Source organism: Chionomys nivalis, chromosome 1 (genome assembly GCF_950005125.1).
Source record: "Chionomys nivalis chromosome 1, mChiNiv1.1, whole genome shotgun sequence".
Taxonomy (NCBI): domain Eukaryota; kingdom Metazoa; phylum Chordata; class Mammalia; order Rodentia; family Cricetidae; genus Chionomys; species Chionomys nivalis.
In genome coordinates, this window is record NC_080086.1 from 53,489,902 (window position 1) to 53,512,581 (window position 22,680).

At 43.7% G+C, this 22,680-nt stretch overlaps 1 protein-coding gene across 4 annotated transcripts in view; it reads left to right on the forward strand.

Moving 5' to 3' along the window:
- Positions 1-22,680, forward strand: part of Frmd4b (FERM domain containing 4B) — a 332,706-nt gene that overhangs the window by 223,068 nt on the left and 86,958 nt on the right. For all 4 annotated transcript variants that reach the window (XM_057768449.1, XM_057768432.1, XM_057768440.1 and 1 more), the window contains one exon: positions 5,978-6,062. In XM_057768449.1, coding sequence (XP_057624432.1) covers positions 5,978-6,062 — 85 coding nt within the window. The remainder of the gene's footprint in view (positions 1-5,977; positions 6,063-22,680) is intronic.

Consider the following 22,680-nt stretch of genomic DNA (forward strand, 5'->3'; position numbering starts at 1 on the left):
GAGAAAGTTGGACACTGAGAGCAACACTGAGTTCCTGAACTCTGGAGACAGACCTATGTGGGCCTTGAGATATAGACAAGAATACACCCAGCCCCACAGCATTGCTTTGGCCTCTTATAGATAGATACCATGATGTCAAAATGGCGGCTGCCCAAACATCACTAACTCTCCAAAGGAGAGCCCACCCAGACAGCTCCAGTGTGTGTGTGTGTCTGTGTGCATTTGGTGGTCAGAAGTCGATCACAGAAGTCGTTCTTCAAGTTATGTCCATCTCAGTTTTTGAGACAGGGAGTCAAAGATCTGGATCTCGCTGCATAGGCAAGGATGTCTGGCTAGCAAGCCCCAGGAATCCTCCTGTCTGAAATGAGTGCCACCACACCTGGCTTTTTTTTTTTAATGAGGATACCAGGGTTTGAACTCAGGTCCTCCTGCCTGCAGGGCAAGCACTTTACCTACTGAGCCATCTTCCCACTTGTCCTTTTCCATATGCCATCTTGCTATCTGACTGGCAGGCCATCTCCCTCTGACTGCTGACTGTCTTCCCATGGTGTTGAGATGTCACATTCTAGTATCCCTAATGAGGGATTGTATAAACCATGAGGAAGTGAGAACATGTTGGGGGAGGGGCAGGAAAACTAAGGACTGGAAGTCCCCCAAGCAAATGTTCTTCCCAAGAAATTATCTTATGTCATTCTTATGGTTTGTCTCCAGAGAGACACCACTTCCAAGAGCCTGGCTTGGTTCTAGAGCTGAACATTTAGCCTGGCCATCAGATTCACAGAATCCTGGGGAAATCCCTCATAACTAAACTCACAGAAAAGAAACACTATATTTTATGAAAAGGCCTGAATCAATAGGTGTAATATTTATTAGTCTAAAGAACCATTGTCCCTGAAGACCATCTGTACTTTTCATACACCCCTTAGACCTGAAGTTGTCACAAGGATCCCTTTGACAGAATGGTGGATTCAGAGAGCCAGTAACTGGATGCGGGGCTAACTAGTCAGAGGCCAGTAAGAAATCGGATAGGGACTTGTTCTCTGGAAGTAGGATTCGGTCAGGGGCCCGGGCATCAGAGATGAGTCCGGTATCTGGTATGAAGGTATCTGTTTACAGCTGGAAGAACTACCGATAGATTTGGTGCTGGGCCACCAGCAAGGTGGGTCCTTCAGTTCTCAAAGCCTGGCACCAGAACTGTTCAGGTTGGTATGTCTTCTGCCTGGAATGGTCTTCCTGCCACTGTCACCTGCTGACCTCATACATTCTTTAAGACTCAGCTCAAATGCCCCCTCTCCTGTGGCGCTTAGGAGATGGATTTCATTTTGGCAGCACACTCCTTCTTATTTATCTGCTAAGTTAATTGTGTGTCCCTCTTGTCAGCCCCCATGACACGGCGTTCACAGTGGGTTTCATTGAGAAGGTTGCTATGGGAAAGAATGACATCACATTTGTTTGGGACTAGGACGTCTATTCAACTTGGTTTATCATGGTTCCACCGCTTCCTAGCTCTGGCTGAGAGAGGAGAGCATTGCATCTCTGTTCTTCAGCCTTCTCCTTTGCAGGATGGGTTCAGAATTTGCTTCCTACTGAATCTAGTTTTACTGATGAGGGGGAAGATATGATGCCTATAGAAGAACACTGTATATTGCTGCTAGCGCTTAATTCGATTCTTTGGCAGCCAACAAACAGCTTCCAATTGCAGCTAACATAGAAAGAAAAATCATTACCGGAAAATGACCCTAACGAAGCCTCAGAGGAGACAGTGTTTTGGTGGGACTCTGGAGAGCAGGAATCAGGACAGTGGCATAGGATGCTGCCAACAGGACAAGTAAGATCCAGGTGCCTTTATCTGTAGGCCATTCTACCAGTGTTAATTCCACCGTGAAAGGATTGTCCTGGTCTAGCCTGGGTCACATGCCTATATGCTGCGCTCCCCTGTCCTCCTACGGTAGTTAGTCCCTTGCTCAGTCTCACCCATTCCTATCCAGCCAGCAGCCTTCTGGTTTTGCATATGTGACTCCCACTGCCAATCAATGCGGTGTTATTGACTCAGACACAGAATTTAAGGAGAAAGTGGTGGAGGCGGAGGGAAAATCTGAATGAGAATTGGATTTTAAAGAGACTGAAGGAATTACTATGAACTCGTTAGTGTGAAAATCCATTGCACTTGTGATCTTAGTACGATGCTATTCTCTGAGAGGTGCTCCCTGAAACAATTCAGAGTGGCCATCTCCCTGGATAATAACAATCAGCACGCTGTGTTGTGGCCATGCATGCTGCCTTTCCCTTATGATATATGATCTTTGAAGGAAAGTCTGTGTCCTTCTACTAGAATGGTGTGATACAGTTAAATAGTCTTTGAGCAAAATGGGTTGTCACGCAGTCATCGATTCTATAAACAGATTTGAACATTTGTATTTGGCATTTGCTTTCTCTAATTCTCTTCAACCTAAAAATGGAGATAAAACAATATGGAGAATTCCTGTGCAGTGTCCGGCTCATAGAGGGCTCTAGATAAATGGTTACTATTGTCATTACCAATACTGTCATTATTGTCCCTACTTCCCCCATCATCTTTCTCAATGTCTGGTGCCAGTCAGGCATTCAATGTTTGATAAGTGAATAATTTCTAGTTATATGTTATATGTATACCCATGATTAGTTTGATTGACTGAGGGTCTGTTGACAATGCATGAGCTGTGTTCATTGCTGTACTCTCAACAGTTTGAAAAATTAATTTTTTGGACAGCAGATATCTATTGAATACAGAATGGGGGCTTAAAGGAGGAATAGAAGTTTAGAATCTTTGGGTAAAAAACAGACTTAGGACTCTATTGGTGCGACTTGGGGACTCTTAGCTAAGAGCTAAGCCCTTGGAGAGCTTCTCCCTTCTGACAGCTCCAACATTATACATTAGTCTAAGATCTATCACCTGCTAATTGTTGCCCACAGGTGCTGACTTTGCTCTTTTGAAGACATAGAGAAAACATGTGTCCATGCATATTAATGCACTAATGATTGCATGTCTTGTTTCCCTTCGTGTATATTAACATAACTGAGATAGCCACCATTACTGAGGGCTTAGCGTTCAGTACACATGCTGACTCAGCGCCTTGGAGAGATGGCCAGAAAGAGGAACTGGTTAATGGCGTTCTCAGCAGAGTCTAAGGATCCCGAGTCAGACCTAGCCTGTTCTGTAAGCAGAGCTCTGAAGTTCCACGGCTGCATCTGTGAGATTGTGACTGATAAATAGAAGAGTGCATGGGAACCCCGGGCACACCTCAGCACACAGCAGGAGCCAGCCAACAGCCAGGATCCTGATGTTGCCCCTTAGGCTCTTACTGGAAACCTCCTTGGTTTATGTTCATAGATAGAGTCAGAGATTTAAAAGAAATGCAAAAGAGCCTGGTGTGGTGGCACAAGCAAGCCTTTGTTCCAGTCTCCAGAGGCAGAGACAGGCAGATCTCTGTGAGTTCCAGGCCAGCCTAGTCTACATAGTAAGTTGCATGCCAACCAGGGATACATAGTGTTTCAAAACAAAACAAACATAAAAAAGGAAAGTGACGGAAACAGAAGACCCCCACCGCCTGGCGGGATGAGATAGAGACAGCTGTTTATTTCAGGACCCCAGCAGCAGCCAGCCTCTGGCTTCCCACTCCCTGATAGCCACCACCACAAAGACTGGGCCCCTCTCTTCAAGTCCTGCTGTTTCCTCTCCACTCTGTGTCCCTTCCCACTTCCTGTGGCTTCTGTTTTCTGCCTCTCTCAGCCTCCTAGGAGACCTTCTTATCCTGCCTCTCCCACTCTCCAGGAGATTGTGTGATTAGTGTGACCATTTCCATACAATGAAAAGGCTCTGTTGGACAGCACTCCCTCTCTTCTGGGCCTCTTCACCGCCTGAGTCCTCTGAGCTGTGACCAGGATAAAACAAACTAAAGCAACGAGAGGACCCAAATTATCACGAATGTTGCCTTGGTAAAGGTCAAATTCCGAGACTGTTTATCACACTGGCCTTAGAAGACTCTGTTTAACTGGGGCGTTTGTATCTCCTGGATTTATTCTTTTGCTCAGCAGAATCTTGTGTCCTCTTGATCTTCAGATACAAATTTCATCACACCCTTCAAGCCTGTTTAACAAAGTAAGGTTTGGCTGAGCCTCGACAGCTAGAATTTACTGTACCTTGTACCGGGCATCTCATTTGCTGTGTCTCAATCCCAGGAGAGCCCTTTCAGGGAATTGTCAGCGGCTTCGCCTTATGCACAGGATCTAGTTTAGACAGCTCACATCACCTTAGCCTTGCTATACAGCAGTGGTTCTCAACCCGTGGGTCATGCCCCTTTCACAGGGATCACCTAAGACTATCTGCGTTCCGATATTCACGTTCCGATTTATAGCCATGTTACAGCTATGAAGTAGAAACGAAAGTAATTTTATGGTTAGGGATCTCCACAACATGAGGTAATGAGGAACTGTATTAAAGGGTCTCAGAATCAGGAAGGCTGAGAACCACTGCTGAATAGGAATTCAGTGAGGACAGGGGAGAGATTTTCTTAGCAATCGTAGATTTTTATTTTAACATTTTACACTTAGTATCTAATTTCAACTCTCCAGGATTCTAAGTGCACTCATGACACACACCTTGATAAACACACCAGTAATTTGCCCGAGGCCATATACCTAACAAACAACAGAGGTAACTGACGTTCTAGATTTTTCATACTCAAAAACCTATTTTCCTGGGACCCCTCATTTCCTTTCCTGCCTTCATACTTCTCAAAACCCAAGCTTCCCAGCCTTCATTAATCTCACTTAGCAGTGAGCTAAACCCTTTAAAGTAAAACTATCGCAGGTTTATTCTCCCGCTGGAGCTTCCCTTGACGAATCAACACACAGAGGTGGCATGCTCCAAACAGTCTTAACACTTCTGTGATGGACTCTTTGACAACCTTTTCAGCTGCCTTCGTGGTTCACATAGTTCATGAACAATGAAGAAAGCCAGGAACGAATGGCCAAGCCCCATCATGACTTTGCAGACCTGCGGATACTCATCCCCCTACCATGACCCTCTTGTGTTTTGATTCTCACTGGGCTGAGAGCAAGTTCTTTTTGAGGGCCCAAGCTGCGCGAGTTGTCCTAGGAGAGGGGGCCTCTTGTGTACTATCCAACAGCAATATTCAAGAACTCAAAAACGCATAGACTCGGGTTTCCAGGGACTCAGCACAGAGCTCCGATCCTCACAGGCCAGCTTCGGCACCATGTGCTGTTGAAAACAGGCTTACACCCTCAGCTTCCCCCACTTCCCACTTCAGAGCTGTCAGAGCTCTTCTGATAAAAAAAAAAAAAGAACTAAGGATCTGTAGGCTCACTGCACAAGGAAAATCTTAGAGAGGGTGTGAGGAGTGAGGCCCAGAATCCCCTCCTGGTTTGCATGAGAAAAGACCAACACTAAGAGCTATGGGGAGCTTGGCTTACAGCCAAGGGAAACTCCAGCTCCTCATAGAAAGAGAAGGAACAGGGCCTAACTGTAACTCTCTGTGAGACAGCGGGGTGAGGTGGGCCTGGAGCCCCCCATCTACCCCAAATGTGAGAACCCCTGGGCCAGCATCATGCCTTCAGGGTCAGATATGTCCCACTTGCTCAGTCAGTCCCTGACCCACTTGGCTCTGGGCTCTTAACGTGGGCTTTGTGCTGAAGATGTCTGAGGTTTTCTGAGTTCCCAGCTCGTGGGTCAAAGAAGGAGCCACAAAACGTGTTTGCAGGTGGACCCATGAGGAGTCTCCTTTTAACTCACATCCTGCACACAGTTACCTTCCGTAGGCAATGCCACGCCTAGGTAGGTGTGCGAGCACTGAGGTGATGTGCAACATAAAACAAAAGCAGAGCCATAGGGCTCCTTAGCATTGACTTTGAGAAAATGAAACCATACCCAGAGAAGGAAGTTAAGCCTGAAGAAACTAAGTCCTGTGCTGTCTTTCAGGTTCTACATCGAGAGCATATCCTTTCTGAAGGATAAGAACACGGTGGAACTGTTTTTCCTGAACGCAAAGGCCTGTGTACACAAGGTAAGGCGCTTGTTTGTGTTCGTGAAATATTTTCCCAGTGACTTCGACACGGTCTTGTCGGCCTTTATACATCCAAACTAAAAAAAGAATCTCTCTGTGATCCACTCCCCAACTTCCCCTCTCTGGCCCTCTGCTCCCCAACCTACCCCTTCCCAGCACACCCCTTCCAGATCACCCCTTCCTAGCCCCTTTTCACCTGCCGAAGGGTGAACTGATGGTCACACCTCCGCTTAGTCACTGTTTCAAAGGTAGCCGGAGCTCCACATGGAATGACGGAGAAAGAAAGAACGATGGGTTGATCGTGGGCAGCCTCTTCATTTTAACATTTACCATAATTCAAAACAAACACAGTCCCAGGTCCTGCTCCACCTGCCAGTCCCTAGTGCCTCTCCCACCTTAGTTCCAAGGAAACGGAACTGGCGGCTCAGCACCGGAGGGCTTTCAACAGATCAGTTCTTTTTACGCATGGGTCAGTGGGGGGTTGTTCTTGTTCCTTTTATTTCTATCCATCAAGGACAGGTTGCTTTTATAACATTCAGTAGACATGCATTTTAGGGGGAATAAGCAATCCAAGTTGAGGTGATGCAGTCAAGTTAAACTGCCTGCCCAAAGTTTGGTTTGTTTGGCTTCATTTTGAATGGTAGGGGTATGGGCCTGGGGGCCTGGGTGCTTGCTTCGGTTTTTGAGGCAGCCTTGCCATGCAGCAAAGGCTCTTTGTCTTTGTTTACATTTCTTTGTTTGTATTGTGTGCGTTGAGGTGTACACACCATAGCACACATATGGAGGTCAGAGGTCCACTTTCAGGTGTGAAGTCTGTTCTCGCCCTTTTTACCTGAATCAGGGATAAAACTCAAAGTCCTCAGACTATCCTGAGCCATCTCCCTGGCCCTCATAAACTGGGGCATATATTTTGTTTACATATGCTGTGTTTAATTACAGGGCTGGGTATAAGTCTGTCACCTTCTTATTTATTTTGACTTTTTTTCTGTGTTCTTTTGAATATGTGTGTGTGTGTGTGTGTGTGTGTGAGAGAGAGAGAGAGAGAGAGAGAGAGAGAGAGAGAGATTTGTCTATACATGTGTGACTGATGGCTCATGCCTGTCACAGCACATGTGCTAACATCAGAGGACAACCTTGGGTACCGATGCTTCCCTTTCGCCTTGTTTGAGACCATGTTCACTATCCTGTGTCTGCCAGGCATTCTCGTCCTTCAGTCTCCAGGTACTCTCTCCCGTCTTATAGGAGAGCTGGGATTACACACGTGACTGTGCCTGACTTTCTGTGAGTTCTGAGGCTCAGCACTTGCATGGCAAGGGATTTACAGTCTCCCCAGGCTTTGATTGAGTGTTTTATTATTTCATTTTTACCTCCTTTATTGAATTGACTCTAAGCCTTGGTTTTGCTGTTTTCATAATTGCTTCAGTTTACAGTATACATCTCACACAGTGGAAGACCCTCCATCTCCCAGTGTAGGGGTTTCCATCATGTCTCACTTTTGGCTGGTATGGACACGCTAGGGACAACGCTACTTTTTGTAAACTATTGATCACCTTTAAAAGACATAAACATGCTATTATAAAAACATACTTGCCAAGTGGTGGTGGTATAACCTTTAATCCCAGCACTCTGAAGGCAGAGGCAGGCAGATCTCCGTGAGTTCAAGGCCAGCCTGGTCTACAAGAGCTAGTTCCAGAATAGGCTCCAAAGCTACAGGGAAACCCTATCTTGAAAAAACAAACAAAAAAAAAGCCATACTTATCAGTGAAGCCCCATTTCTGATTGTCTTCATTCTTTTCTGCCTGACTTAGTTTTTCCTCTTCCTGAAATACACTGGGTATTCCCTTCAGTGTGAGAATCTGCTGGCTATTCATTTCCTTAGCTACTTTCTGAAAACGCTGTCCTTTGTCTTCAGGGCTTTTTGTTTGCTTCCTTGGTTGGTTGGTTTTTGGTTTTTTGGACAGGGTTTCTCTGTGTAACCCTGGCTGTCCTGGAACTCACTCTATAGATCAGGCTGGCCTCGAATTCTGGCATCTGCTTGCCTCCGCCTCCCGAGTGCTGGGATGAAAGGCATGCGCCACCACCTCCCATGTGTCTTCAGTTTCCGAAAGCTAGTTCATAGGATCTAAAGGTGTGTGTTGGTAGTTTCTCACTTCTATGATGGCAGAGATTTGTTTGGATTTCACTTGTGTCGCTGCTGAGGAGCCACTGTCACGCCAGTCTCTGGTTCAGGGTGCTACTCCTCCATGCTTCCAGTTCGGGCAGTTTGACTGTGACATACCTTGATACAACTCTTAGTGTTTCTTGTGACTTAAAGTGTGTTGGGCTTTTAGGTTTATGGTTTATATTAAATTTAGAAAGAGGTGTATATGGGGGGGACAGAGTATTTGTGTGTGTTTAGGTGTGTCTTGGTCATACATGTGCTGGTGCTAGTGTGTGTGTGTATACATGCTCATGTGGAGATCAGAGGTCAACCTTGGATCTTTCTTTGGGAACCATCTCCCTTGTATTTTGAGACACAGTTCCTCATTAGGACCTAGAACTCACCAATTTGGTTGAGGTGGGTGACCAATAATCTCATTGTGACCTCTTTTTTTATGTGACTACAGATATCTAGGTATATAATATAGGTATAGAGATTATTGATAACAAATCATATGGAATTTTATTTTAAAACATTTTTTGGTATACACATTTTTTAAAGATTAAAGTGAATTTGCATATTAATGAGATGGATATGTTTGTTTATTTCTACATACAGATCTCTTGGCTGAGTATTAGACACTGCAGGATATAGGGAGTCTTGTTGTAATAAGAGCGGCAGACTAAGTTCCTAGCACCCGGCCGCCCGCATGGCTAGCTTTATACCCGAAATAATTACATGGAAACTGTATTCTTTTAATCACTGCCTGGCCCATTAGTTCCAGCCTCTTATTGGATAGCTCTTACATATTGATCTAACCCATTTCTAATATTTTGTGTAACACCACGAGCTGGCTTACCAGGAAAGATCTTAACCTGCATCTGTCTGGAATGGGAGAATCATGGCGACTCACTGACTCGGCTTCTTTCTCCCAGCATTCTGTTCTGTCTACTCCGCCTATCTAAATTCTACCCTATCAGAGGCCAAGCAGTTTCTTTATTAATCAACCAATGAAAGCAACAGATAGAAAGATGGCCCTCCTCCATCAGAGTCTCAACATTATTCATAGTCGATTAATATTATGATTTTATAAGTGTCAGGACTGAGAGCAGCACTGTTTCACACAGCTATGAAATGCAAACAGCAGAAGTGTGCTTCAGGGCCATTGGGGAAATTGTCGGAAGTTGGTCTTAATCCCAAGTACAGATCCACTGAACTACTTTTGATGAAACTCAAGCCAGCAACTCATATAGCAGCTTTTAAAATCAAGTGTCTAACACAATACAAAGACGCACTAATTTGATACTTCCATACTAAGGAATCATGATAGGGAAATATTAGAAGGCTTTGTTCTTCATAATGAAATTATTCTATTTCAGTAAGAGGAGACAAGTTTGCACACAGTAAAAACACTGCAGTTCCCAGTGCTCCCTTGTTAACTGTGGGTTATCAACTTTGAGGCATTGTTAGCTGGTGTGTTGTTATGTAAGGTGTGCACAGCACAAAGTGTGCATGTCGTGTGTTCAGAACTGAGCCTGCAGTGATGCGGGGTGACGCCACACAGGCGAGTGCCTTCTGAAACATCTGCTTCCTTACGGATGCGATTCTGAATCAGGCTTTGGTTATGGCACATTTAGAAAACTTTTACTGTTGACAGATTTATTTATTTTTTTCAGACCACACATTCAGTCAAGTTACCCCACACGGTGTTGGGGTTATAATCTCAGGAGCGGGTTTAGGCCATCAGAAGTGATTCTGAGGCTTAAGTTATTTGGGGTATTTTGTTTAGTTTTGTTTGGGTATTTTGTTGTTGTCTGTTTTGCCTGTGTGTGCATGTGTGTGTCCATGTAGGGTGGTGGTGGGGGCTGTGTGTGTGTATGTGTGTGTGTGCTCTTACGTAGTTTCTGTTGCTGCATCTTCAGTTCCACCCTTCTTTTGCAACCTAACCCTCATTAATCACACCTGGTGTGTCCAAGTGTTTATTGTTAGAAGGATTTTTTAGAAACATGTTTTACAGGTCATATGTGACTACTTAACTTTGGACTGTATAAACTGTAATTGTAATAACTGTTTTAATATCCCTGACTGCTTAGTCTCATGAATGCCTCAGTTCTGGGTGGCTTTAATTGATTTCATTTTCTGACCATGTTTGCCAGCCTGCTGATGAATGGTTGCATATTAAATGATCATAGCTTTAAAAAAATTAAATTTTATTTTTTTATTGATTTTTATTGAGCTCTACATTTCTCTCTGTTCCCCTCCCTGTCTCTCCCCTCCCCTCCAGCCCTCTCCAAGGTCCCCATGCTCCCAATTTACTCAGGAGATCTTGTCTTTTTCTACTTCCCCTGTAGATTAGATCTATGTATGTCTCTCTTAGGGTCCTCATTGTTGTCTAGGTTCTCTGGGATTGTGATTTGTGGGCTGGTTTTCTTTGCTTTATGTTTAAAAAGCACTTATGAGTGAGTACATGTGATAATTGTCTTTCTGGGTCTGGGTTACCTCACTCAAAATGATGTTTTCTAGCTCCATCCATTTGCCTGCAAAATTCAAGATGTTATTTTTTTTTCTGTTGTGTAGTACTCCACTGTGTAAATATACCACATTTTCCTTATCCATTCTTCGGTCGAAAGGCATTTAGGTTGTTTCCAGGTTCTGGCTATGACAAGCAATGCTGTTATCAACATAATTGAGCACATGTCCTTGTGGCACGATTGAACATCCTTTGAATATATACCCAAAAGTGGTATTACTGGGTCTTGAGGAAGGTTGTTTCCTAATTTTCTGAGAAATCACCATACTGACATCCAAAGGGGCGGTACCAGCTTGCACTCCCACCAGCAATGTAGGAGTGTTCCCTTTTCCCCACAACCTCTCCAGCATAAGTTATCATCAGTGTTTTTAATCTTGGACATTCTTATAGGTGGAAGATGGAATCTCAGAGTTGTTTTGATTTGCATTTCTCTGATGACTAAGGATGTTGAGCATTTCCTTAAGTGTCTTTCAGCCATTTTAGATTCCTCTGTTGAGAGTTCTCTGTTTAGGTCTGTACTACATTTTTTTTTAAATTGAATTATGTGTTCTTTTGCTGACCAATTTCTTGAGTTCTTTGTATATTTTGGAGATCAGACCTCTGTCTGATGTGGGGTTAGTGAAGATCTTTTCCCGTTCTGTAGGATGTCGTTTTGTCTTAAATTCTATTTTTAATTATATGTATGATCTGCCTATTATGGGTGCTGGAAATTGAACACAAGTCCTCTAAAAGAACAGCCAGTGCTTTTAATTGCTGAGTCACCTCTCCACACCCTGGATGTCACTAATTTTACCTTTTTGAATGCTACTTGCTTTTGTCCACCCCAACTATTCTTTATCTTTTTTTTTTCAGATGCAGGTTAGATGTTTCAGATGCAGTTTGTTTTTCTTCCAGACTTGCATTTAGGACTTGGTAGGGGGTCAGAGCAGAACTCATTATACTGTAAACCAGCTATGCTCCATTACCAAGGCAAGACTTTCCTGGGTCTGCTTCCTAGTGCCCCGGGAACTCCAGGGCTTCCATCTCTAAATCCATGTGAGCACTGTTCCTTTCCATGGTTCCCAGTTCTGGGTTCGCCTTCATGCAGAGTGGTTGGTGGTCTGCGTGGGTGCCACTGAGCCTGTGGCCCTGCCCATCTCTTCTGGTCTGCAAGCCCCCTCACTCTTCCTCTGGCACTCTGTGCTTTTCATCTCATCCCATCGTCCTCTGTCAGTTGCAGGAACTCTTTTCTCCAAGGGAGTTTTCTCGTGCCTTTCCAGAGAGGTTAGAATATGTGCTGTAAGTTTAGAAACAGGATCTCACTATATATAGCCCAGACTCATCTCAAACACACAGCAATCCACCATCCTTAGTCTCCAAAATGCTGGGATTGCAAGCATGTGTCACCATGCCCGGGTAGAATTTTACAGTTTTTATAAAACATAATACTGACTGTTATATATGTATGTATGTGTTGACTGAGTTTTCGGTCCTGCCTGGTTCCACAATCATTAAGTCCCAAAGAAATCACACAGAAGTCTACATTAGTTGTAAACTGATTGGCCCATTAACTCAGGCTTCTTATTAACTCTTATAACTTATATTAGTCCATTATTCTTATCTGTGTTAGCCACATGGCTCAGTACCTTTTACAGCGAGGCAGTCACATCTTGCTTCTTCTGTGGTCGGGTCACGACTGCAGAGGAATGGGCTTCCTCCTTCCCAGAATTCTCCTGTTCTCGTTGACCCTCCTCTACTTCCTGTCTGGTTGTCCCACATATACTTCCTGCCTGGCTACTGGCCAATCAGTGTTTACTTAAAATATAATTGACAGAATACAGACCATGGTCCCACACCGTGTATGTGAGGCTATTGTCCAGATAATTGTTTTTTAAATCAAGTGATAGAAATTTAGAGTGGATATTGTCTATTTTATTAGTATGCAGGCCCCTACCAGTCAAAAGGGAAGTTACAGAATGAAGTGAATGTTCACAGAATGGAGCAGCTGTCTGTCAGTCCAGCTTGAAGTAATTTCTTAAAGTGTCTGATTATTTAAGGACATTCGACATAAAGAACATCAACCAAACCATGGCTATAGAAGTAAGTGAGTGTTATGAGTACTTAGCCCCAGCTGTGGGTCACGTGTAGGTGGCTTTAGTGAGTGGCAAAGGTGAGTCAGTGATGTTGACAGCTCTTGTGAATCGGGGCTCAGTGCTAAATCTAAGCGCGAGCGGGCTCCCCTCCACAGTGTGTAGGAGGGGATGTGCTCAGCCACTCTCCCAGCCCCACACATACATCGTGATCAGAGAACTTCTCTTAGCTGGTTGTTTTTCCCTTCCACAGAGGACACAATGAGCCAGAAGAGAGTTCTGATTTGTAAATACAAAGTCACACTGTTGACAAACATCATCAGAAAAAATATGACTCTAAGATTTAATACAGTAGCTGGAGCTCTGCATCCTGATATAAAAATCGGTTTAGAGTCACAAGATTCAACTTCAGTATTATGTCATTTGAAATGCTGGGTAGCTCATGGTGGTTTTGTAAATATCATTGCCTGTATGCATTGTGAATATGCCATCAGTGACCTTTAACTGTGTTGAAAGAAATACCTCATTTCTGGAGTATCCAGGAGAATCTGCAAACGAGATAAGGATTTTTCATTCTTGTTTACCGGGAAGCATAGTCACGTATGCACAATTGAACACAGTTTGGGCATTCGGTGATGGATTGTAACTATTCAGTAACTAAATACAAAGAGTTAGCAGTCAACAGTTCTTACTTCCTTAGCAGTCAAGAAAGGACAAAGGTGGCCGGGCGGTGGTGGCTCATGCCTTTAATCCTAGCACTCAGGAGGCAGAAGCACATGGATCTTTGTGAAGTTGAGGCCAGCCTGGTCTACAGAGCTAGTTCTAGGACAGCTAGGGCTGTTGAAAAACTTTGTCATGAAAATACAAAACAAAAAAAAAAGAAGAAGAAAGAAAGAAAGAGAAAAAGGAGCGAAAAAAAGAAAGAGAAAAAAGAGCGAAAGAAAGAGAAAAGAGAGCGAGAGAGAGAGAGAGAGAGAGAGAGAGAGAGAGAGAGAACGAATGAACAAAGGTGGCCAGATATGTTGGTATGTGCCTGTTACCATAGTACTTGGGACATGGAAGCTTAAGGCTCAAGAGTTTAAAACTAGCCTCTGATCCATCCTGAGTTCAAGGCCAGACTGGGCTACATGAAACTCTATCTCAGAAAAGATATAAACAAAAACGTAGAATTTTCCAGAGGGAAAAAGATACATGACAGTATCTAGCCATGTACTTTTACCATAACCTACACTTTGTAGGGATTATTGATAACAGTTATCTATGCTATAGTCAGTGTTAATTATAGTCATCTTGAAAGGATGAATGAGATAGATTCATTCTGCTCTCACACTCTTTGGAGAAGCTTCTTTGTGTGGTAGGCAGCCATTAATTGCCAAGCCACACAGCTAACTGTTCAAAGTGCTGAGGTTAAGTGACTATTGATGCTCAACCCTAAATGAGACATCTGTATCACTACAAGAAAGAGGAAGGAACAGCACAGCAGAAGGGCAGAAAGAGTGCAGGAGCTGGAGGATCAGGAGAATGTCGTGAAATGCCACCTTCTGGACAGGACATGGCCATGGCCATCGTACTCACAAACTCCTGAAGCTGTGGTCCCTTAAGTAAGGTGAGGAGGCAGTAGATCAGCCAGCAGCCTCGTAGGCAGCACTAATTAGATTTCAGAAAGAAAGGGAATGGGCCTGAAGATGGAAGAGAGATGTGTTGAAGAATGTCCAGGGAAATGAAAGGGATAGTTGAATGATCTAGATACATTATATACATATGTACAATTGCCAAAAAAAAAAAAAAAAACAAATAAGTTGTCTTCTTTTTCTCCTCCTCCTCTTTTTTCTGACTTTTGAGACAGCATCTTACTATATAGCCCTGGCTGGCCTGGAATTTGCTATGTACACCAGGCTGGCCTTAAATTCACCACTCCCAGCCCCAAAATTATTCCTGTTAAAAAGATTAATGACAATAGTTTTATAGAGAGAACATTTCATGTCCAGCCTAATTTTTTTAGTCAACTTCCCTTGGAATTTTCAATGTCAATTAAAGATCAGTTTTGTTATCTTATACCACTGCAAAAACCAAGCCTGGGAGCACAGAAATCTGAATGCCTCCCTGGCGAGGTGAAGGCAGGATGACTGGACATTCAAGGCCATGCTCAGCTACATCGTAAATTTGAGATTAATTTAGGATACCTGAGACCCTATCACAAAACAAAAGGAGATGAGAACTATTGGTTGTTTATTTGAGACAAGGTCTAATTATGTAGCTCAAGCTGGCCTCCAATTTATAATCCTGCCTCAGTCTCCCAAGTGGAAGGATTACGAGTATGTGCCAGCACAGTCAGAAGAAAGAAAGTTCTTTAGACTTCAGTTTCGAAGCACTGGTGTGCAAACCAAACTCAGCCATGGCTGGACCTGAGAACACAGAGGAGCATGTTCCTGACAGGCATTTATTTGAAGCCTGAGGCACTGTATTGGTTCATGGCTATTTATCTCTAGAGATACCCAGAAGACTTCTTAATTTTTCTTCTGGTATTCTAAAGTTCAGTTTAAATATTTAGGAAAATTAAATATCTTTCCACTGTAAAAGAAAAAGAAAGAAAATCTACCCTAGTCGTAGTTTAGAGGAAGCCCCACTCCCTGTGTGGCAATCTCATGGAATAATGCAGATGGTGGGACGCCTCTGTTTGCCATCTATCCTCCCCACCTGCAGTTTGTGGTGTGGGAAAATATGCAAACCCTAGGGTGCTTTGTCCTTGACCTTGGCCTGTTGTCTAAGGTGAGGTTTCAGTGTGAGGGCTACCTTGGGCCTGTGCTAGCTGTGTGGTTTAAAATGGTGTTCAACCTGCCCACAGAGAACTCTCTCACCACAGCACAGTGAGGTCAGGTAGCAACTCTCATCGTGTGACCTGTGACTACTTCAATCCGATTTATGTCAAATAGTCATTATTACTTAAACAGGAGGTGGGAGGCGAGCATTGCAATGTGTGCCTTTAATTCCTGTTCTTGGGAAACAGAGGCAGGCAGAGCTCTGTGAGTTCAAGGCTAACCCAGTCCATACAGCAAGTTCCAGGCCAACCAGGACTACATCGTGAGACCCTGCCCCCCTACCCTAAAAAGAAAGTTATTTTTGTTTATATGTGTTTGTATGATATATGTATGCATGTGTTCATGTGTGAAGGCACACATGAGTGTTAGTCCTCACTATCCATCTTGATTGAGGGCAGGGCTCATGTTGTTCATGTTGTCTGTTTATGCCCAGTCTGTTGGACCTGGGACCTCCAGGGGATTCTGCTGTCTGTCTCCCATCTCACCCTAGGAGTGTTGTGATTACAGACACTCTCCACCATGTCTGGTTTATATGTGTCCTGTGGTCATCGGGCTCTCAGTGAAAATTCCTTTTAGCTGCTGAGTCATCCTCTCTCTGGCTCCCCAAAGTTCTCATTATTAACGAGTAGGCTCATGCCTTCTTGCCCCTCTTCAGCCATAGACTCAGGATGTGGAAGGTGTGAAAATTCAGCCCTGTGAGCAAGATTTTCAGTAGATCGTGTTTGTACATGGAAGTGTAAAGGCCCTTGGACTTTGGGTGTGTTCAACCTGTAGAAACGTGAGTCCAGAACAGACACAGGAGTCTAGGAGCAACCCTTTCTGAGTCTGCTCCTCAGTTTGACTTGGCAGAGTTGCTTTCAGATTTTACTTTAAGAATGAGTGAACTCCTTAAGGTAGATATGGTGGCTCATGCCTACACTCCCAGCTCTTTGGGAGACTGAGGTGCTGGGCATAGGATCAGCATGGATTGATGTAGGGCGGAGTCTGGGCTACAGAGTGAGTTCCAGGTCAGCTTGGGATAGAGTGAGACCTTGATTTAAAAATCAACAAATAAGAATGTATGAAGTTCATTCCTTTCCTCATGGGAAGGAGAGAAATGAGCCTTTTCAGTGCTCAGGCTGTCAGGTGCTCAGCACATGTCCTTGAATTAGATCCACACAGGAGCTCCTGAAGGAACCTTTGGATGCTGTCTGAGACACAGTCCAGACTTTAATGTCATGGGACTAGTAAGCAAGAAGTGTCCTTAGACTTGGGCGAGGGGCAGACATGACCCTTAAAAGTGTCTTTCACTTAGTGCAAGCTTGCTTCAATCACTGATCTTGAGAAATCAACCTGTCCTTAGTAGCTTGGGACTCAGAGGTATTGTCCCCATTGCTTACAGAGTAGAGCATCTTACAGCAGCCACTAAGCAGGGAGCAGGTGTGATTCAAGCCACACTTTCTGTGTGCATTCATTTTTCTAGTTCTCACGCTGCCCCCATTAGGTAAGATCTCTTATTGTTCCCAGATAACGTGAGGGGATACCGAGGTACGGAAGTTACATAATGTACACAATGTCACGTGGTTAGTAGCTGAGCAGTAAGAAGCCAGAATTTGTGCATTTAGCTACTCTACGTTTGCTTCTTTGTTTCATTTAATATTTGTGTGTGTGTGTGTGTGTAGTGGGCATGCCAATAGTGTATGTGTGGAGATCAGAGTTCCTTTTCTCCTTCCACTGTGGGTTCCAGGGATTGAACTCAGATCATAAGGTTTGCACAGCAAGTGCCTTTGCCTGATGAACCATCTTGCCAGCTCATATCCCGCCTCTCAGTGGAGAATCACCTATCCCACGAGAGTCAGGTGACATCTTTAGTTTGGGCTTTCTCTTTCCCTTAATTCCAAACTTTGTATATGCTGATGTTCTTAGCCCAGGGAGGTTCATAAGATACTTCTGTTCATTACGTACAAGATGGTTTCCATGGACAGGGCTTGGGGAGAAAGTTCCCTCCCCAGAGAAGAACTTTCAGAAGTGTGTTAGCCCTTGTGTTGAACAGAGCCTCCAAGGCAGTGAGAAACTGCCCTTACTGATCAACCAACCCAAGGAGAGCCGGGCATCTGAGTCATCATTCAAGTGGGATCCCTTGAACCTGTTTAACTCCCCTGGTGAGAACTCGGCCAGCACACCTCAGCTTCGAAAAACAGCCACCTGTGCCAGCTGGGGATGGTGTGGAAATGCTGAAACTGACAGGGAAGGACTGTGGGAGTTGCCAGTGTGCCAGCTGTGGGCCACGTGGAGGAACCAAAGGTAACAGAACTGCACATCCTCCCAGGCTATGATGCCTGCAGGCTTTCTTGACAATGTTTGAAATGCAGTGATCAACCAGAATTTTTCTCAAGTACCCCTTTGTAATAATCAATGACCTGAACTCAGGCTTGGCAAATGATGATAGCATTGGCTGTCCTCTCTCTTTCTGTGTGAATAAAATGCACTGAGCCAAGGTCCTTCTCTCTCTGTAAATCAATGATCTTGTGGGGAAACAACAGAAACAGACAGAAAATAAGTCCATGGGATGCTCTCTGGCAGTAACCAGATACGACAAAGTCTTCACTCCAAAGAATCGGGAGAACAGGAATTTGCTATTGTTTATGTGTTGAGTGCCACCTGAAAACCCAGGCCTTAAAGCTTTGTCCCCAGGATGCCACAACTCTGAGAAGTGGTGGAAGCCTTAAGTGGTGGCATCTAGTAGGAAACCCTTAGGTCATCGGTGGCACGTTGTTGATTGGGCTTCAAGACCCTAGTAACCTCATCTCTTACTTTACTTGGTCAAGAAGTGAATGATTTTGATCCATCGCGCTATTTTCCAGTACTGTGCAGCTTCATAGTGTTTCAGCCATTTGTGGCCTGAAACCTTCAAAACTATGAGCCAAAATGAACCTTTTCTATCTATATACCTATGTATGTATGTATGTATGTATGTATGTATGTATGTATGTATGTATCTGTCTGTATATCTGTCTACCTACTTGTCCATCTATCTATATCCATATGTGTGTGTGTGTGTGTGTGTGTGTTTATAGAGTCCAGAAGTCAAATGTGGGTGTTATTTCTCTGCTATCCATCTTCCTTGTTTGTTGAGACAGGGTTTCTTAGAGGTCTTGGGTTTACCAAATAGACTAGGCTGGCTGATTAGTGAGCCTCAGGAATCTCTCTCTGACTCCCCAGTGCTCGTAGGTACACACCATCACACTCAGATTTTTTATGTGAATGCTGGAGTTTGAACTTGGATCTCCATGCTTGCACTTTTGGTCAGCAAACATCCTTTCTACTGAGTGATCTCCTAGCCCCTTTCCTCATTGTAAGCTGAATTTTAGTTTGGGGATGGAAAGCTGGCCAACACCCAGCTCTGTTCTCCCAAGAGCTTATCACATATCTGGCACTGATAGAACACAATCAATGATGGTGTATTTATTACTGCTTAAATAAATGAGGAAGTGGAGGCATGAATAGATGAAATAATTTGATAAATAGTAAATAGCCCATTAAAAGTGTGAGACTGGCTCCAGAAGTCATATTGTTTATCTTTCAGTTTTCTTTCTAGTAAAACAATTACTGGACTCTGTTAAGGACTAGGGCCTCTGACGTGCATTGCCTTATCATTATCGTAGCTATTATTTATACTTCCTCCAGCCTAAAAATGCTGTCTTCAGCAGCTTTTGTTCACTTGTATGTCTTACATAGTATTTCTTTACAGTTTCAGGGATCTTGCAGAAACTGGACACGTCTGTGACCCCCCCCCCGTAGGACTCGTTACTCTTTCCTTGAATAATATAAAAAAGAAACTGAAGACATTTTCTTAGTTCTGATATATAGAATTAGGATTTTGTAATTAACACAAATACACATACACACAAATATTGTATTTCAAGTAAACAGTTAAAAAAATAAAAAAAACAAACAAACAAAACCCTGTCTGGGGGCAGTCGGAAGGAACAACAAATAAAAGCTTGCTATGCAAGCCTGGTGACCTGAGCCCACATAATGGTGAAACAAAAGAATCAAATCTACAATTATTTTCTGGCCTCTCAAATGTACGGATGCATACACACCAGTTTTAGAATCGATCTCATGAGGGCTTGGGAGGTAGTTCAATGGTAGAATACTTACATAGCATACCTAACTAAGAGCATGAGGTCAGATTCCCAACACAATTCTTTTTCAGGCACATATGAGTTTAAGACTGAGTGCTGGTCTTGGTGGCACACAGTTATGACCCTAGCACTTGGGAGATAGAGGCAGGAGGAACACAGAAAATTGCAGTCAATCTTAGTAGCACAATGAGACCATTTCTTACAAAAGACACTGGGACCTGGGAGATGGCTGGTGGGATAAAGGCACCAGCCGCTAAACCTGAGGACCTCAGTTCTGTCCCCTGCACCCACATGGTGAAAGGAGAAATTCCTTTTAGATGCCCTCTGACATGCTACATGCTTGTAAATAAATTTGGTAAAAAAAAAAAAAAAAAGGCACTCCATGTTGGAAGGCAGAGGGAGGATGATCTCAGTGAGTTCAAGGCCAGCCTGGTCTACAAAATGAGTTCCAGGATAGCCAGGACTACAGAGAGAAATCCTGTCTTAAAAAAAGTAAAAATAAGTGGGCTGGAGAGATGGCTCAGAGGTTTACTGACTGCTCTTCCAGAGGTCCTGAGTTCAATTCCCAGCAACCACATAGTGGCTCACAGCATACATGGAAGGAATGTTGTATACATAATAAATAAATAAATCTTAATAAAATAAAAATAAACAAAAACAAAAGCACTCAGTGTTATACCATTTTCATGGGAATGCCACAGATCAACCTAGGTGTGTTTCTATTTTTTTCAGAGTGATTTTACTTATTTTTAATTGGCATCCACAGTACTGGCTTTACTATGGCATTTTCATACACATTTGTCATTATCCCCTGTTTCTATTTGTCCCCTTCCCTCACCACTGGGCCTTACTCCCATTTTTTTCTTTAAATGAAGAATTTTTGAAGTCAGTAAGAGATGCTGAGCTACGTGCCTTGACAGTCAGTACCTCCTGCCCCATGTAGGAAGAGACAGTCTGTCAACACAGAGGACACAGAGGCCCAGCCGGTCAGGCCTCCTAGATACCACTACACGCTCTTTGCTTTCCTAATAACTACTCACCTCTCTGTACTTTAAATAAATGTGGAAATGCAGGTGAGCCAAACGTTAGTAACCTAATTAAATAAGTTCCTGCAAGAACAAGCAATGCTGTTTCTTTTTGTCTTTCCTCTTACCCCGTTTCTCAACCCAGACTTCACATGGCGTGCTCTTTCATTCAGACTTGAGAAGCCTGAGCTTGGCATCCCAACCCTCACTTTCACCACTCTCAGGGCGATGGTGTGTTGCACAATGTCCCCAGAATCTCAATGCCATTTGCATTGAAGCGTGTGAATCTGGAGTCCTCTGAACTTGCTTAAAAAGCCTGGCTGGTTATGAAGTTCATTTGATCACTTGCAGTAAGATGAGGAACCCACCTTTCCAGGGCCCACTGAGTCTGCACAACGATGGGCTTCATTGAAAAATAAATAAGCTGAGCATGGAGGTGCAGGCCTTTAATCCCTACACTCAGGAAGCCGAGTCAGACAGATCTCTGAGTTTGAGGCTAACTTGATCTAAAGAGCAAGTTCCAGGACAGCCAAGACTGTACTGAGAAACCCTGTTTTGAAAGACAAAAACCACTACCACAACAAAAACTTGAAGCAAACAAAATGCCTTCTCAAAAACCTGCTTTGTTTACTTGTATTTTGAAGTGAGGTCTCACTGTGTAGCCCAGGCTGGTCTTCAGCTTCTGATCTTCCTGCCTCAGCAGGATGGCCTTGAAATCACTACTAGCCTGACCTTGAAGCCCCATCCTCTGGGTCTCCACCTTCCAAGAGCTAATGTTAAAGGAGTGGGCCACCACGCCTGGTTTAGTGTCCTTCCTTCCTTCCTTCCTTCCTTCCTTCCTTCCTTCCTTCCTTCCTTCCTTCCTTCCTTCCTTCCTTCCTTCTTTCCTTCCTGGATTACGTGACACCCTGTCACAAACAAACAACAAACAAAAGCTGTGGAGGGGTTAGCTTCCACATTAACAGGACACAAAGCACATTCCTCTCTACCCAGCCCGTGACTGTCAGCCACACACTTGCGGTTCTTGTCGTGGGTCATTCCCCAGAACTCAACAGCCAACAAAGACCTCACTGAGTTTAGCATTTGACGTTTGAGAATGTTTATGAATTTGAATTTGTATACGTGTGCTTCATTCTCAACTCATTTTAAGATTAAGAAACAATTTGAAGGCTCAGACGCAAAAACCAAATTGGCAGGCAGGACAGTTGGGTGTATTTTCTTAATACCCAGCCACCTAAACACCAATGTTTACCAAGCGAAGTCCTAAACCAAACATCAGAGCTGGTTTGAAGACCAGCCAGTCCACGAGGAACAAAGAAATCTAATGCTGTATTTTAAAGGACTGTGGGAAGGTCTGTAATAAATACTTCACCTTTCCCTGTTTCATGTGGGTTTGTGGGTTTTCCCGCTCTGTTTGTCTGACATTGAAGCTGTGCTTGTTTTAAACGATGTGTTCAGATGCGCATTCCCTTCCAAAGCCACAAGTGTGGGAATCAGAGTTCTCGTAATAGGAGCTTGTGTGACACCTGCCATTTGGACCGTAGCCCTTGAGGCCTGTTCCTCTGTACTGTCATTTGTCTTTGCCACCTCCCTGAACTGGTGGAAGGAAATGTAATTGTTCCCTCTTTTCAAAGATAAAATCCTAAAGCCTAGTTATGTGAAGGGGCGTGGCTATAAAGCAGAAGACAAATACCCCCCAGCAATGAGCCATCAGGGTTTTTTTTTAAAAAAACAAATATTGAATTATTTCTTTACTGGTATATTGCTGGCCCAAGTAGGAACTCAAATATTTGCTGAATAAATTGGAAAGAGATTCTCAAAATCCAGTTGGAGGACCTGTGTTTCATAATAGTGTGATCTAATATGAACTGTTGTAAAACATTTATACTCCATACTGATACTTTGGGG